Genomic DNA, 17,479 nt, shown 5'->3' on the forward strand with positions numbered 1-17,479 from the left:
CCTTCAGCCGCGCTCCGCTCCGCCCGCCGCCGTTACCTGCGGAGGTGCCGGGTATTTCCTGTTCTGCGGCGTCCACATCCTGTGCAGGGAATCTAGGGAATTCTCGGACAGCTGGTGGGATTTTCGCCCCGCGTGACGGCCTTTCAGCTCCACATCCTCGTACGGGTTTTCCTTGGGTGACTCGCCTTCACGTTTGGGGTTTCGGGGTTGTTGTTTTTTTTAAGGAAAGAAAAACAGACAGGAATGTAAAATTAGAAAAAAAAAAAAAATCATGTGAACCAAGTGAAAGGCTTTTCTAAAAGCTCCTCAGCTTTCAGCATGACTCATCCCTCTAGCTGCAGCTGGAAGTATTTGGAGGAGAACTTGGCTATGAAGTCGACAAGTTTCTTTGGATTTTTTTACTGTCCTTTTTTTTTTTTTTTTTTTTTTTTTTGCCACAGCACAAGACGTGCTTCTGAGCATCTGCAGCTGTGGAAAATTTATTGATACATAAAAGCTAAGGCACTTAACTTCTTTAAAGTGTATCAGTGGATTTTATAAATCTGTAACAGCCACTCACGGGGTGAAATGAAGACCAATAAATAATTGTGCTCAACACGCCGCCCTTACACACAATAAGACAATTCTTATTTGATGCAACCTTCATTTTTCTCTCCTCCTGAGAGAAGGCAAAGAAAGAATAAACACTCCAGCTCAGCAGTGCCAAGAGAGAAGACTGAAAGTGCAAAAGGAGAACAATTTCTGTCCCAACCATACTGCATCCTCAAAGTGTTCTTTAAAATATATCCTGTCTTCAAATTAGGCAGCTGTTCATTTCAAGTTACGTGAAACTCCTCTCTCCCGGAAGGAAACTCATCCTGCTAGTAATATATAGAGGCTTGACCAATTAATCCCTAAATATGACTTAAATGAAAAATACACTTAAAAGCAGACCTCAGTCTTGGAATTTTTACCATTTGAAAACCAGAACCAAAATTTATAGTCCAGGTTTAAGTGAGATCCCATACCCATCGTCTTCTCAAACTCCTGAACTTAGCAGACCTCTCACTGAACAAAGTAGCATGATGATAAATGAGTGCCATCAATAAAATTAACATTTTGTATCCACTTTTTCAGACAGTTGATGATCAGCAACTGATTTAGAGCTTCAGGTTTTTGAAACACAAAGAAATTACAGCTTTCCAGCCATCTTGAACAGAAAATAATCTCTTAAAAAAGTGGTCTACTCAAAATCAAGACCTGAATTTACAGAAACATCCAGGAAGTTAAAAGCTTTTAAACCAACTTTCTTTTGGTTTTATATCTAAAGACGAATTTAAAACCCATGAGTTTAGTACAATATGTGTGTTGTAGTACAGGCTATTTAATATAAGAAATTCAGCTTTCACTACATACTGTGTCAGTTGAGAACTGAGGACAGAAAGCTGTAGCATGGTTCATTATTCCCACTGTTACAGAAAATATTCACAGCATTTAAGGAGATTACAGCTGAGGCATATGGTGTTTTCAGTGAGAGCAAGGCCTGGGTTAACAGTCTATGTGACTACCAGCTATTTTGTTCTAGACAGACTTATTAAATTTCCTTATTGTACAAAAGAAAAGCAAAGCAGTTTGTGCTTTCTACTTTATTTTTGAGCCTGGAAGCGTGAGACTGCTTGATTCATCAATTACAGCCACAAGAACTTCTGCTGAGCAAGTTCACATATTCACAATACAAATAAAAATACAGTTTTGCTTCAGTAGTGCATCATACTGAGATTTCTAGTCAAACATAAGCACAAGAGTGAATGTTTTAGTTTTGTTCTAATTAGAAGCCTGAATCACTGCTGCTCTTGAAGAATGTTTGACTTGGCAATCAGAGCTTATTATTTCATCCAGAGGGAATCTGATTCTGGAGGCTGCACTATCATTGAAGCCAGTCCTCATGCCATATGGAAAGAACACCTTCAGGTGCATGGGGTATATGAAGGAAGACCTTTTGATGAATGCAATGAACAGGAAAAATCTTAAGCAACAAATACCCCTAAAAAAAAAAAAAAAGAATACTATGGAGGACTATAGAAGTGGTTGATTCTTCCTGAGGGAAGGAAAAATAGATATCACACTCTGATTCTGTTACTTGTAGACTCTACGGCTCTAGAAATGGTAATCATAACAATGATAAATAGTAAAATTTGCAAAATGCTGTTACTTACAGATGATTAGGCTCTAGTGGCATAATAAAATTTCTTGTAAGCCCAAGTCAAGTATAGGTCAAGCAAGCATTTTGGAATGGATTAATAGATTTCGAAATACCCGGCTTCGTGAGACAGGGCTCAAACATGCGCTTCCTTGTGAAAACAAATGTTACTGCATTAGTCTACAGAGTACCCAAACTCCTGAGAAGAAACAAGCCCATCAGTGAAAAAAACCCTTTTTTACAATGTAAAGCATTTATAAATGTTAGGGGGATTCTCTTTCCAAAACACAGTGTAAAACAGAATTGCTTGAACCCAGTTAAACTCAACATAAATAATGCCGACCTGACATATTAAGTACAGAAATGGGCCCAGAGAAGTCTTGGATGAGAGAAGGGGGAGGAGCAAGGAACCATGAGCAGAGACTATTTTTCTGAGTCAGAGTCTCTACCAAAAGAGAGCTTGGGCCAAATTCCTCTTCATTGTAATGGGAAGGTCAGAGGAGACACCACAGGGATTTTAACCCTTTCCCCTAGAGCTGTGAGAGCTTCTGCAGATGACTGGTTTGCTGTTCTAGAACTCTTGTGTCTATTCTTTCTCTCATTTGCTTAAAAACCAAATTATTTCAGAGCTTGGGGGTTTTTTTCACTTTGAAATAACACCTTGAGACCAAATACACCTCACCATTTTTTTTGCCCTTTTTTTTTTTTTTTAAGAAGAACCTCCTTCCAACCCAAATCTCAGATAATGAAATAGTCTGATCAATCAGAAACCACCTGGTTTTGCTGATGTGACTTTTGAAGGAAGTATTTGGTTCAAGCTGTGAACTAGAAGCGACACACAAACTATCTCCCCAGCAATTTTCAACTACCAGATTCTTAGTATATTTGCTCTCCCTCGTAGACACACAAAAGACCAGATACACAAAAAGAGGCAGCCCAGACTGGTTTCTGTACCAGTGACAAGAAACCAAAGATGTCAAGTAAACTAAAAGTGCCGAAAATACCCTGAACTGCCTCAAAACAGCATTTAACTGCATCTGACTGCACAGTGACTCCCTTCCATGGGAGAAAAGATTTGAGAAGTGGTGGTCACCAGCAGGTGTGGGTCCCACATGGGAGTGAGGTCCTGCGGGAGACCCGGGGTGGTGGCTGCTACTGCTGCCACTGCAGTACAAAAAAGGAGGAAAGTTTCCATATCACTGGGCTGGCTCAGAGGTTTACAGCCTTCTCCTCAACCACCACTTCTCCAGTCCTAAGTCTCAGGCAAGGAATGTTTGCAAGCTGCGGTGCTTGGATTTGCTGCAAAAGGAAAACATATTTACAATGAAAGAGCAAGGAAACATCCTTGTTCCTGCCATATGGATGCCTATATTGGAAGCCAAAAGGAGAAACATTATGCAGTATAGAGGCCAGGCTTGTCTTAATGAGGCTGATCCAACAGCCACACAAGACAGCAGTAGATTTTCACTGACTTCAAAGGAAGCTGAATCATACCCCCAGAATGCATATGATCACAAACAGTAAGTCTTTGGCAAATACTGTCTCTAATCACCATCCCTACTCCCAGATCAGTTCCCTCTATAAGCATTTTTTCCAAGTTTCCCATTCTCTCGAATTCTACGTACCAAAGTGTTGAATTAACACAGGGCATTTATCTACACGACATTTATCTCCAGAAGATCTCACAGACAATTTAATGAATAGTCCATCAGGGAAGAAAAGAAAGAGAACCAAAAAAAAGATAAAATAACCACTGATGTTTAGAAAAGTCCTGAGGAATGCAGTGCCTTGAGCTTAAGGATCGATGAGTTTCCCCCAGGGGTTGCAGTTCTTCACTCCATGATGCGTTGGGAGTCAGCCCCACCAAGTCCTGAGGCAGCACACAATGTTCCTCTGCTCAGCCTCTCACACGTGGCAAATGGGAAGCAGAGGCAGACTCAGCGAGCCCGTCTCACGCTGAGAAAGGAGTGAAAAGTAAGGCTGAGGGGGAAAAAAAAGAAGCAGGCAGACGCTTCTCTATAAATGGCAGAAAGCAGGGAAATGCATCATTTCGTTCTAGATGGGAGAAACAATTATCAGAGGAATTAAGTGATTCACAGAGTGCTGATTATAACTCCAGCCTTTTGCACTGCCAGGAAGAGAGAAGAATGGAACAGCAGGTATAGAGTGAAGGAAAAGACTCTTAAATATTTGTTAAGTTGGGTGCATAAAGTGGGAGCCAATGCTCACAGAGGAGATACAGAATCCACAGGGTGATGCTGAGTGCCCAAGCTAAGAGCCTGCTGCCTTCCATTCCTGGCTACTTAGAAAGCCCAGGGACCTGAGTTGCATGGCCAGGACAGTTACCACCTCACAAATGAGGTGCACATGCATTGCTCATTCATTTCAGTCATAAAATTACACCAGTGAAGATCCACACCACCAGTGCTGGAGGAAAACTGGGCCACTGGGATGTTTATGAGCATGTTCAGATCAAATGGATGAAAACCAGTAAATCTCCACACTCCCATTAAGCATCCAAGCTTAGATCTTTGGTGCACAGATGAGCTCTTTCAACATCAGAGATGCTGCAACTTTGCATCTCAGCTGGGGAATTTACCCCAGGAATCTGCAGAAAGAGGAACTATTTCAATCTCAAGTTACAGCTGACACATATTACAACTGCTTTGAAAAGCTCTTGCTGAACAGCACTAAGTTCCAGACCATTTCTTGCTTTTAGTCCTATCACCCAGTGTATCTGCTCAGTATCACGAGCTTCTTTTGGGCCCTGGTCCATGGACTTTGTAGGCAACAACCTGTGCTTTCTGAACTTCTCCAGTCCTGCTTTGCCTTGCAATAAGCAGAAGAAGCACTGCAGATACTTTCAGCTCCCTGCGATCTCTGTGGGGACTGCAAGAGCTTAGAGTGTAGTCATAATGAAGTATAAGGGAAAACAATTTGCACAGCTGGTAAATGAACAAGAAATTTCATCCCCAAAAATCACCCATTTACCACTCAGTCCAAAATCATGTGCATGAAAACATCTGATGAGCAACTGTTGGCACAGTACAACAACAGCTCCTCTAAACTGCCTGCATTTCAGGGGCTTCACCCTGCTGACTTCAACACAGTCTCTGAATTTAAAGGAGGATTTGGGAGAGCAGTCTCATGGTCTTTTTTTCTTCTGTTTTACTAACCTACAGCACTGACTAGAAAGCCAGGCAGAGACTGTCACAAGAAGTCGTAATGGATGTTATCATGATGAGACACACTCTACAGAGAAAAACTGAGCTCTAAATAGGGCATGAGATGATTATTAAAAATGAATCCATGTATCCAAATGTAACAACAAAGCAGCAAGCTGATTGTCAATAGGATCAGCTGAATATTTGGCCTTTCTTTGACAGGCCCATATGAACACTGTTTGATTTATTGTGCTCTGGCTGCCAATACCCTACAGTGTCTATTATTAAATTTGCCACTATTACACTTTCCAAAATCTCACATTCATTTTAGGCTGTCACAGGCAGACTGTGGGTGCAGAATAAGACAGGAATATACTAGTCTGTGATCATTGCCCTCATTTTGCATCAATCCTAGTTGCAGAAACCTGCTGGTGTCTGACTAAAAACCCAAAATGTCTTCAGAGAAGCAGCTAGCACAGCACTGCTGGCAGAGTTACAATCTCTCCAAGTTTGCTTCAGCTTCACAGCAGCCCAGCAATTCCCATTTCTCCCTGATTTTTCATGGGATGATAATATGACAGACTGAAATGTGCTACAAAATCATGACAGGCAATAATGTGGCATGTGAGGATGAGATTTTACTCAAAAGATCAACTTGCTCTCTTTCTAACCCTTTCCCACATTTACTGGAAGAACTTTGCAAATGTTCTAATTTGAAAGCAATGTCAAGCTGGAACATTTTCCAACTTGACCTCAGTCATCATTGCTGCAGCTCTGATCACACACAGCGAAGGATTCAGTAAAACAGCTAAATAATCTCATTTTGTTACATGACATGCACTATGCCAAATTTACACAAGAAATCAAACCAATTAATTGGTTTAGGAGAGATGAGGTGCCTTTACCAGCAGGCATGGAGTGACTTGTCCTGTTTTAATGCACAAGTAAACAAGAAGCTGATTATCCCAAACTGAAGCAATACTCAAACTGACAGAGGAAAAAGCCAAACGATTGTGTATGACTCCACTGTCAAGTTTTTATCAGTCACCTGTGGTGTCAGCTGTAACAAGATTCAATTATATTATATACCCCTACAGAAGCAGTGATTATGTTGTCCTCTTAAGGCGCAAAAATCTGTCAATAGAAGTGTCCAGCTACTGAAAGGCCTCAAAATCTCCTAAACATGACCGTGAACAGGCCCAGAGAGATGGAGGATGCATAAGAAACCCTCCCCAAGAGGGCCAGCTGTCCCTGAGACAATGAATTGAGGGACACTCCCAGTGGGAACCTACCAGCAAGATCCCATTCAGAAATTCATCCTGGCTTTAGAGATTCCACAGCAATGTTTTTGAGGCGTTGCCTTATTTTCTAGACTACTTCAGTTCCAGCTGCCAAAGCAGACACGGAGTCATGCAATGTTCAATTAAACATTCTCAATCTACGACGCAACACACGGAGCCCAGTTGAGCAATGCGTTTTCTGCACATCTGTCGTGTCCTCTTGGAGGAAATCTCCACCTGTTCTGCTGTGTACAGCATTCTGGGGACTTAGAGAGTAAGAAGGCTTGTCTTGTCAGAGGTTCCTTCCACTAAATTTAATTTCTAAATGGAGTGTTATTTCTTTCACCTAGTTTTACTAGATTTTCTCAAGTCAAACTTAGTACTATGCCCTTAACCTTCATTTCACTTTACTCGTTCAACTTTTTTTTGGTGGTGATTACAAGTTCTTTCTCCTAGATGTCAGGTCAACAATGCTGCAGAGACACAAGACCTTAAATACCAGTATTCCAACATCTCAGCTGCATGTAGACAAGCAGACTGGAAAACTGGAACCGTATGGTCCATATGACAGGAAATACTGTTATGCACAAACACAGCAGAAGCAACAATCTCAGCCATCTCTTAATACTATGATCGTTTCTTGAATTCACACAAAGCCAAGCGTGGTTTCCCCAACCGGATTCAGAAAGCCACATCAATTTTGGTCTGATTAAAGGCTCATTCAAAACCACAAGAAGCAAAACAATGTTAAGTTTACTATGACTGCCACATTTCTGTGAGTGCTAGTACAGAAGATGAATGAAGTCCACATGGTTCCTTGCACATGGAACACAGCTCTGATTTTTATTAGGAATGTGCACCCCTTTATACAAGGGCTGCTTGATTAATGCAGAATGGATCATTGTGTTCCAATCCAATACCTGTCCTGAACTTACCATGCAGGTATTTCATCTATTAAAGTCTACAGAAATATTACAAAATTGAACAAAGCGTCTGGTTCGTGATGTCACTGGATTTCAGAGCATGATCATTTTTGGTTTCAATATACCTTAAAACTTACTTTTTTTAATAAAGGCAGCTCTCAAGATAAACTACACACAGCAGTTCATTGCTGCCCTGGTCATTAAAGAATAAGCAGTGCAAGGGCACCAGGAGGAAGACAAAGCTTTGGTGTGCATATGCCTCACATGAAGAGGCCATGTGGTGACCAAAAAACCAATGACTCCAGGCCTAGCAATTACATGCTTAGAAGCTGCTTAGCCTGGGGAAGGCTGGGGGATAACCCAGCTGCTGTCTGCCACTGCCTAGAAAGGCAAGTGAAAAAGACAGCACCAGGCACTTCTTGCAGGTGAAAGGATGAAGGACAACGTCCTTCAAGTCTGAAAGGAGAATTCAGACTGGATGGAAAGAAAAATTTGTTCACAGGGACATCAAGAAACCATTATTCACAATGGAGGCTAAGCAGTGGAGAAGGCTGCACAGGGAGGCAGTGAAGCCATCCTGCCATGGTATTTTGAAAACTCAACCAGATGTAGCCCTAAGCAACCTCATTTAATGTTGAAATCAGGCTCGCTTTGAGCAGAGGCTGGATCAGCTGACTTCACAGTCCCTTCCAACCTGAATTTTTTATGATTCTGTCTCACACTAGAATACTTAGAGCATTCACAGCATTCACCGCTTTCTTTCCTTGTATTCTAACACTTCCTTGCATTACAAATATTAATTCTAAGGGGTGGGGGGACATGACACTTTATTAAGCTTATTACTGCAGCAACAATGTTTTAACTGCCTACAAGTTTTAGGGAGGCAAGGAGATTCAACAAGGTATAGGGAAAAAAAGACCCACTGGCACCTCCAGGGCAACTGTTTGCCAAGAAAACTCAGAGAACAGTGACAGAGCCCTTTATATAGCTTTGAAGCAGATGTAGATCTATAAAATAAACTCACTCTTGCAGACACCTGGTTTGCATGAGCACAAAAGTGCTACTTGGAGACTGGGGTCTAGCACCACTGGTATAAATTATGCAGATGTGATACACAAAACTACGATAGTTTCTTTAAAGCTGGAGATCAAACCTCTTTGGCTTGTCTTTAATCATGCCTGACAGTTTGTAAGAATAATACTGATTTTGTGTTCCCCCCCGCACTGCCTGTATTGAATGAAGTGCTTGGAAAGAGGTTGTGAAAAAGCAGTACAAAACAATGAAGTTCTGTGTTTGTCCACAGATCTGAAATTTTGCATTCTCTTCCCACTGCCCTGCCAAAATGGCCAAATTATAGTCTGCAAGGGGCTGCTTTATAGTACCCATGAGTTGGAAGAGCCCATTATGATTTTTGTTTTACTGAACCCAAGAGTTCTTCTCATTTGAAGAAAGCTTCTTACCAGTCCTGCACCTTTTATATTGATATTTAACAAACCAGACAAGGGAAAGAATCATTACCACATAAAATCTGGCGGCACAGTGACAAGTCCTGAGCAAAGATGAGCACTGTAACTAACACACAATACATTCTCAAGTGTGAGTAGCACAGCGGTCTGTCATGGAAAAGGCTGATGATATAAGGATGCACTACACAGAAAATGACTTTTTAGTATCTAAAAAAGATTTCATTTTAACAGACACTGAGCAGGAGCTGAAAGCTTCTGTTCCGAAAGCAATTTTTTTGAATGGCATAGACAAAGTATACAGCTGAGAATGGAAAGAGTAAATTCCTGTTTTCACTGAGGCTGACAAGCCAGAGACAGAATTTTGGTCTGACAGAGAGCCCCAGGCTCCAATTTGTGGCCATTGTTCTTTGCTATATCAACTGATATGACCAAGTATAGTTTTGTTCTATTGTCTTTGTTTGCCTCTCAAACATTTGTAAGCACTATTAGAGTGCTTTTTACCAGACTAAACAAGCCCAGCTTGTCAGTGTCTCTTCAGAGGATGTGTGCTCTAGGGTTCCAGACTATCTTGGTAGCCCTCCAGCTTTCAGTATATAAAGATTCATTGCCCAAAGTAAAATGAAGTCCCCTTTGTATCTGTTGCAATAATATTATACTGAAAGAGTTAAAAATAAAGCAGATATTCATCACTTGTGTGGAAAATCTGTCCTCTGAAGGGCTGCCCAATTTTTGGTAATTATAACAACTTTTTTTTGATGTTAAAAGAATGTATGCATAGGCCATAGATTTCCTTCTAAGACCAAAAGAAACATGTTTTTCTTATGAAGCTTAATGAAAACAGTGTTTTTTGTTGTGCATTCCTGATGGTTGTATAGCTAAAGGAAATTAATTCCTCTTTAACCAGCAACTGGGACTTGGAGGAGACCAGGAACAGTGCTACAAATAACTGCTTTGGGGCAGTCCACACCGGAGTCCTGAAAAGCTCAGGCTGACCACACAAGGCCTCTGAGGTTAATCTTGCTATTGGATAGTTCTGTAAACACTGTCTCGGGTTCTGTTCTTTACATTTTTACACCACTCAAGGCTTCAAGCCAAGATCTCGATAAAAAGAACGATTTGGTACTTGAAAAGCATTGGCAAAAAGCTGACCAAACAGTCTGTTTCCAATACTACCCAGTGAAGTCTGAAAGAATCAAGACTTCCTGCATGCAGCCTGAGAGCTACATTTGCACTGAAGGATCAAACCCATTTAGCCTCCATTTAATCTCTCTTTACTGACAGCACTGAATGTTCCTGCACAGGGCATGTGTTCAGCAATACACGGCCTGCCCACAGCCACTCAACATCCTGCTGTGAGCCCATGTTCTGCAGCAGCTTCTTACCTACAATGTCTTCATAGGCATTTTCTTCTAAAGTGCTCTTGGATCCAAATTTATGCTGGCTCTCGGTTCCATTTTCAGTTGGGGAGGGAGGGTACAGGGATTGCAGGCTTGAGGCATCCTCAAACTCAAAGGATTTTCTAAAGTTTAAAACAATAATAATGAGTAACAAGAATGCAAAATTATTCAAACATTTAGATGAGCATTTGCTTGCTAAGAAATATATATAAAGTGAACCACAACAAAAAAAAAATCCCACATTATGCTTTAAGGACTAACTTTTAGCAGACCATAAGTCCTGTGCTCACAGCAGTCTCTAGTATAATCATCTATGACACTTCTATGAAGTTGGAAGTATTGCTACCCAATTATGCAGACAGGAAGAAAATACCGAGAAAATATGTGATATTTTTCCAAGTTTACAGAGTAAGTTAGCAGCACAATCCTCAGATTAGAAATTACCTTGTTCTTTCCAGAGGCCCAAGAAACATGTAGCCCTCTCTCCTAAAGAAAGAAACAATGTCTGGAAAGCAAACATTCCTGCACTGGTTGCTCTGGGAGATGTAGCCTTAGTTTGACACTATTCACATCTTGAACTTTCAGATATGTTCCTGCACAGAGCTCAGTGTACAAATGCCAAAGGCAGACTCATGTGAAAGTCACCTGTTTCCCTTGCACACCCCGTGCCAAGCACTGACAGCAAAGGAGAAAGCCTTGAGGAAATTAATGATCCCTGGGGTACATGAGCAACCTGGGCTGACGGCTGGGGGCTGAAGGTTTGCCCTTTCTGGCAGGAAGGTGAGGACCAGCTGGGTCAGGTGAACACACACAACTTGTCTCCCACCCACACCTGCCCCAGGTACTGCTGAGCAGTTCTAGAGGTAGAAGAGGCCAAGTTCTTCCCACTCTCAAGCTATCTACACTCAAGCTGGGAGGGCCACAATTTGCAGTGCTAGCAGTACAGGGGCTGGCATTCAGTGCATTGATTTACAGCTGAGGATGAAACAGTGAGAAAAATGGGCTCAGGTCAGAGCATAAATCCCATGGTGCTGCAAGGCTTGCATGGACTGTGCTGGTCTGCATGCTTCACTCACTGAGACCCAAACTAGATTAACAATAAATCATCCTACCATCAACCCTGCTTCTTCTTCTTCCCAGCTGGAGTGAAGCATATGTTACAGCATATCCATGTGGCAGTGACAGAGTCTCATGAGACACTTTGGCCTGTGAGTTGGCTCAAGCATCCCTACAGGTAACACAGTGAGTATTGCAAAGAACAATACATTCGAAAAGAGCATTTCCTATTTGTCTGCTGGAGCAGGCTTACAGCTCAGGATCGGGCTTAGGAGCCTCCTCTCTCCCCTTTCCCTAAGCTTCAGAATATCCAGGTCCAAGTTATTCACATCAGGATTGTGGCAGAAACAGTCTGTGCACGTCAGATCCAGACAACTGCTCCTCCACAGCTACTCACAGTTACAAAGGATGCTGACACACTGAAGACATAGCTGTGTATGAAATGAGACTTCCTAAAGTAGTTAAATATCCAGCTCCTATAGATTTCAAGGCACCACTGTGATGTGGTGACACTGTATAGGATGACAGGAATGGCTTTGTGGACCAACACTCAGCTGTGGTCCATGTGTCCCAAGCCTCTGCTGTGACACTCCTCTCCTGCGCTCTGTGTGTGCCAGAGGATTTCCAACTGCTAGGGAACACCCAGCCCACACCACTCTGAAATGTTAAAGCAGCTGTTGGCAGCAGATTGCCCAGATCCAGCCTGGCTTTCTGCTAGCAGGCAAACATGAGAGACTTCCTCCATATTACTAGGATATTAAATTAACCACCAAAAATAAAACCAGTGCTTTCAACCAAAGTATTGGGAAAATAAATACCCTCAGTCCATTCTCATGACATTCCAGGGAGTGCAAACCACATGTATGTTCAATCTGAAACACACAGCTACAAGCTGCAGACACAATGAGTTATGTCTGTTCTCAAAAAAAGAACAGTTTAGATACTGAGATTTCAGTAATTACTATCAACCAAATATTATTATTCTTAGATGACTTGTATGGTCTTAAGTTCTTTGTAAATCTTGGAGTTCTCCTTTCTGTAACTGAAGGAAGAACAGTAGCAAAGACAATGAAATTGAGATTTTTATAAAGGATTTCCGCCCACCATTTAAGATAGCCAGCAAACCTGAGATTTTTGGGAGGTTGATTTGAATTTATTTAGATCATGATTAACAAGAGGTGTGTCCAGAGAAGTCATTAAACTACAGTGGGTAAAGCTGTTACAAATGAATGGATACCTACCCAGTAGAATGTCAAACTGAATTGCAAGGATCATCAGATACACATGACAACCCTGTTAATCCTACAATTTATATTCTACAACTTAAATTGATAAATAATGCTTTTTAGAAGGCTTGTTTCTCCTAGCCCTAACCCAGGCCTGAAGATCCTTTGCTGAACTGTGCTGTTGTCTAACTCTGCTAAGACAGGAGACTGAACCTGCAGAACAGCAGGTGCAAGCAGAATTGTACCTCTTCTGGAAAGCAGCTTCAAAACTATCTCAAAAACTCATTGTGATAAAATATTGTGGTTCTTAGATGAGTTACCCCTTTTCCAATAAAGGGTATCACTTACACCAGAACATTTTAAAATTACTGTTTGTCTTCTGCACATTGCCAGTGCTATGCTGAACAAACTGAGGACAGCTTTATTTCACAAATTCTCATTAAAAACTAGATTTACTTCCTCTGAGATTATTGTCAGGACTCAAAGATAAGCACTGCTAATCAGAGCTTGAGTTTCCACATCCCCCCACACCTTTCTGGGAGAAACAACACGCCTCAGCAGAGCTGTTTGATCTTTCAGAAGCAGGTGTCTCCTGAGAGGAAAGGACAGAATATGAAGGCTCCTCTTCTCCTCTTCCTGCCCCACTATAATTCAGGTCAGTATAATTGTGCTGACAAACTTTCAATAACTGAACCAACAGCAAGCAGTAGATACTGAAGGGATAGTGTGCATCTGAGATGATGTTTAGCAGTTCCTTGCAGACCTCATCACTAAATATCAAGGGAAGGTGTGTATCATGCACAGGCACAGACAGGTGAATTCATTAAAAAATGCTGTAATTTGAATGCTTAGCAACAACTATGCCTAAAATCTTCTAAGCAATGAGCAGAATGAGTTCCACCATGTCTAAAACTCAAAATAAATCATGTGGTTAAAACAAGCCAAGCTCCAGAGATTGCTGGGGAATTGTTGCCATACACTCTCCCTATCATTAACTCAGGAAGGATATAAAGGACTGCCTGTGATAAAACAGTTTTCTCAGCATTAATCCTCCACAGCTTTTAATAGTAACTTAGGATAATATTCCTGAGCACTGAATTAAATAAAATCATCTACACTGCATAAAACTGACACAACTGCTAAAATAATGAACTTTAGAAAGAGAAAACCTCTGCAGGTACGTTTTACAGGAAGAAAAGACTGTGAGGGATCAGCTATGGTCCCACTACCCGACAGTAACAAAATTATGGTCCATTAACAATCACAATTAAGGGCATCTGTGCCAACATGAACTAGACAACCTTTAGCACACCTAACCTAGAGCCTTTTTGGGGGATCGAGGAATGAAGATCGTAGAACTCCAAAACTGAAGGCATGCAAAGGTATTGTACCAGTGCATCCTATCAGAGCAGACCAGCAGGAAAAACACTTGTCTTGCAGGCAACTCCTAGCTTTTCTTATGTCAAAAGCATTGCGTTAGCGGGCGAACTTAAAATACTGTTACTACAAAAATACAGCCCATTTATTTAGTTATTTATTTATTTGGAGAACCGAGCAGATTTTCCTTGACTTTTACCTATTCTGGGACTTTCTGTGAAAGCGCGACTCTTTCTTCTGCCTTCTGGTCACGGGGGGTGCAGGAGTGGACGGGAGGGGAGGAGGAGCAGCAGGTGTGGGAGATGGAGGTAGGCCATTGCTTGGTTTGCTTTTGTGGGATTTGTCTGCCTCGTACTCAAAGGTGCGTTTGGGCTTGGGGACGGGATTCACGGCGCTGTTAGCTGGGCTTTCCAGGAGCACTTTGGGGCCAGCTGAGTTTGCAGTAACCCCCTGTTTTGTTTTACTGCTTTTCTCAGCCTCAGGAGGTGTTTCTGGTTCACTCCCCAAAATAACACTCCCTCCTTTGCTATCGCTCAGGGTTTCACTCAGTCCCTCCACAGTACTCAGAGTCCCAGACTTTTTCCTCCCTTTGTCAACACTGTAGCAGCTACTTGGTAACTGGGGGAGGCCTCTGCCCGACTGCTCCTTCAGTGCTTGCTCGATCTTCTGGATTCTGTTGAGCACGGCAGAGGACTCTTTCCTCACATGGCTCTTAAGGAAAGTGGCAGAAGAAGGTTCGCTCCTGCCTGGTCTCTTTTCAAACCGATGGCAGGAATCCCTGTCCAGCAGTTCCTCCTCCTCGGTTTCTGGGTAAGAGCACTCGGAAAATGTTCGGCTCATTCTTCTGAGCCCTTTGAAATCAAATGTCTTGTCGCTGCAGGGAGAGGTCAGCACACTGGGGCAGCTCTCACTGCCTGACCTCTCCCCAGCATCCCTCTTGTCCACACACACACTCGTCCTGGGGGACAGCTCCCGGCGGCATTCCCATTCTGTGATCTTCTGCCTGATGTCCAGCGCCTGCGAGCGGACACTCACCCTGCTGATGGAGAGGGTCCTCAGTTTGGTGGCAGTGCCCAAGGACAGAGTGCTCCTGGTGAGCGGATGGCTCCCTATTGCTTCCCCATCTTGAGCCTCATTTGGAGTCTCCTTTTGGTCAGCCTTGAACACGGACAGCCTTTTATCCAAAGCACCCACACTGATGGCTTTGAGGGGGTGGCTCGGGGAGTCGGTGTCCGATGGGCTCGTGGAGGTGCTCCGCAGCGTAGAGGTGCGGCTTTTCCAGTCCTTGAGGCACAGTCTGGAGCTGGAGACTTTGGAGAGCCCAGTAGAACGGGAAGAGTCCTCGCTGTCGCTGAGAGGGTAGGCAGGGCTTCTTCGCGGGGACAACAGGGGCGGCGGAGTGGCTGACTGGCACCTGGAAACAGAAAGAAATAAAAAAATCAAGGCCTTGGGGAAACTGGAGTTATTTGCCAAATTTCTTCTGGCTGAAAGTGTCCACACTGCAAGACCAAAGCATCGTTAAGACACCAGTGACCACTCAGCCACAGAGTCGGGGGTGGGAGGTGGCAGCATTTAACTGGTGTCAGTGATGGGCCATGAGCAGGACACTTGGCACATCCAAAACAAGGTTTCTCGCCTCTGTTTCACCCTGAACTTAAAACCAGCTGACATTCTCATAGCAAACCACTGCCTTGAAAGCATCTACTACCTGCAGATGAGTAGACCTGGTTCATCTTCAGTCTGATGCTGTGGCCAACAGATTCAATTCCCCTTATCAAACAGAAGTAGTTTCTTACCAAAAGAATATTACACACTGAGAAAACACATTTATCTGCCCACACTGTGTGTTGGAGAATATAAACTACATAGAAAGATCTCAGTGTTACCCTGGAAAAAACCCTTGGAACAAATTCTTGCCATGGTTTGCAAAATCAGCTATTGTTACTGGGGTTTTGTACGTTGTTGCAAGGACTTTTAAGAACAAAAGACACAAGGAAACTAAATAACACATTAATCATTCGCCTCATCAGTGATGAGCCAGCAGTAAGGAAATTAAGCCAAAACCATGTCAAAAAAGGGGGTTTGCCGCCCTGCCAAAATCCATACATACAAATCATAGCAGAAATAATCACAACTCCTTTAACATTAACCCCCTTCTGTTCCAAACAGTACAGGAAAAAGAGGAAAGACCCCTAAGCAATGCCTCGCATATGCAATTAAGTTTGTGCTGTGCGAACAACAAGGCTGTGGACAACAAGCTGGATTTTATCATCTGTCCTGTACACAGACAAGATCCAAATGAAAGACCTGCTTGACCAAAAGAAATCAAGGGAGCAAATGTCTGCACTGTAGCAAAGGGAGAAGAGATTCAGAAGATCTCTGCTGCTATATTGTTTTGTTTCCAACAGCCAGCCAATACCTACAGTAGAGATGCCAACTTCTGTGCAGTAATCCAAAAACTCCAGAGCACTGGCGTGATTTCTGAAAAATTTACTGTGACGTAGGAAATATTTTCTTTTCCTTCAAATGCAACCCCAAACCAAATTATCAGATTTCATCCCAGTTTCCTACAGTGGATACTTCACAATCAAAGCTTGAAAATATCACAAAAGGGAAAAGTTCTGGTCAGAAAAATACAATAATCAAATTATCACAAAAGGGAACCTTTTTTCAGAGGTCTGAGACAAGCAAGTCTATTTGTCACAGAAGTTACACCACTTGGTGACTTTTATTTCTTTATTGTTTTGAAAGATAAACATGCCTGTAGAAAAAGAGATGCCATGTCAAAGATGATGGCAAATACTCCTTAAACAACTGCCTAAAGCAGTTATTTCAGGAGAGAAAGGATGCATGCCAGAATATGCTCTTTGCATCCCAGAAGTTGAATTTCCTGCCATTCTATACAGCTGCAGACAGGTGTCTTAAGAGATCTCAGAAGATCAAAAGCAGGTGACAGATGATGAGTGCTTTTGGCTGGCTGTTGCAGCGCAGAGTTTGTAGTGGATTACCTGGAATTACCTTGGCCAACATACCCTTATAGTGTCTGAAAATGAAACCTGAATCAGCCTCCTCAGGCTTGGTGGGGCACCCTGATTCTTCATTCTTTTTGCCTGTCTCATCTCAATCTCTTCAGGTTAATACCTCAAAGCCAAATTTTTATATTATTCTTAACCCTGCCTCAGCTCAGATTTGTGATCACATTCTGCTAATTCTTTCATGTCATGCCGACATGAAAGCTCTGTCCCAGAGCTGCAGTGACATTTCTCTCAAGGAAACAGGCATCACCCAGTGGAAGTGTATTTTACATCTAAAGACTACAGCCTCAGAAGCTGCATGTTGGCTAAATCCACTGTCAGGATTCAGCTACAGGATAGGGGAAGAAGAGACCCTGTGGAACACTTTAGCATGTTA

At 42.4% G+C, this 17,479-nt stretch overlaps 1 protein-coding gene across 1 annotated transcript in view; it reads right to left on the reverse strand.

Annotated features, from left to right (window-relative positions):
* Positions 1-17,479, reverse strand: part of ST5 (suppression of tumorigenicity 5) — a 159,783-nt gene that overhangs the window by 51,645 nt on the left and 90,659 nt on the right. Inside the window, 3 exon segments of the mRNA XM_008644869.2 lie at positions 37-185; positions 10,395-10,531; positions 14,268-15,482. Of these exon segments, the coding sequence (XP_008643091.1) occupies positions 37-185; positions 10,395-10,531; positions 14,268-15,482 (1,501 nt within the window).

The sequence above is a fragment of the Corvus brachyrhynchos genome, unplaced genomic scaffold (assembly GCF_000691975.1).
Source record: "Corvus brachyrhynchos isolate BGI_N302 unplaced genomic scaffold, ASM69197v1 scaffold542, whole genome shotgun sequence".
Lineage (NCBI taxonomy): Eukaryota > Metazoa > Chordata > Aves > Passeriformes > Corvidae > Corvus > Corvus brachyrhynchos.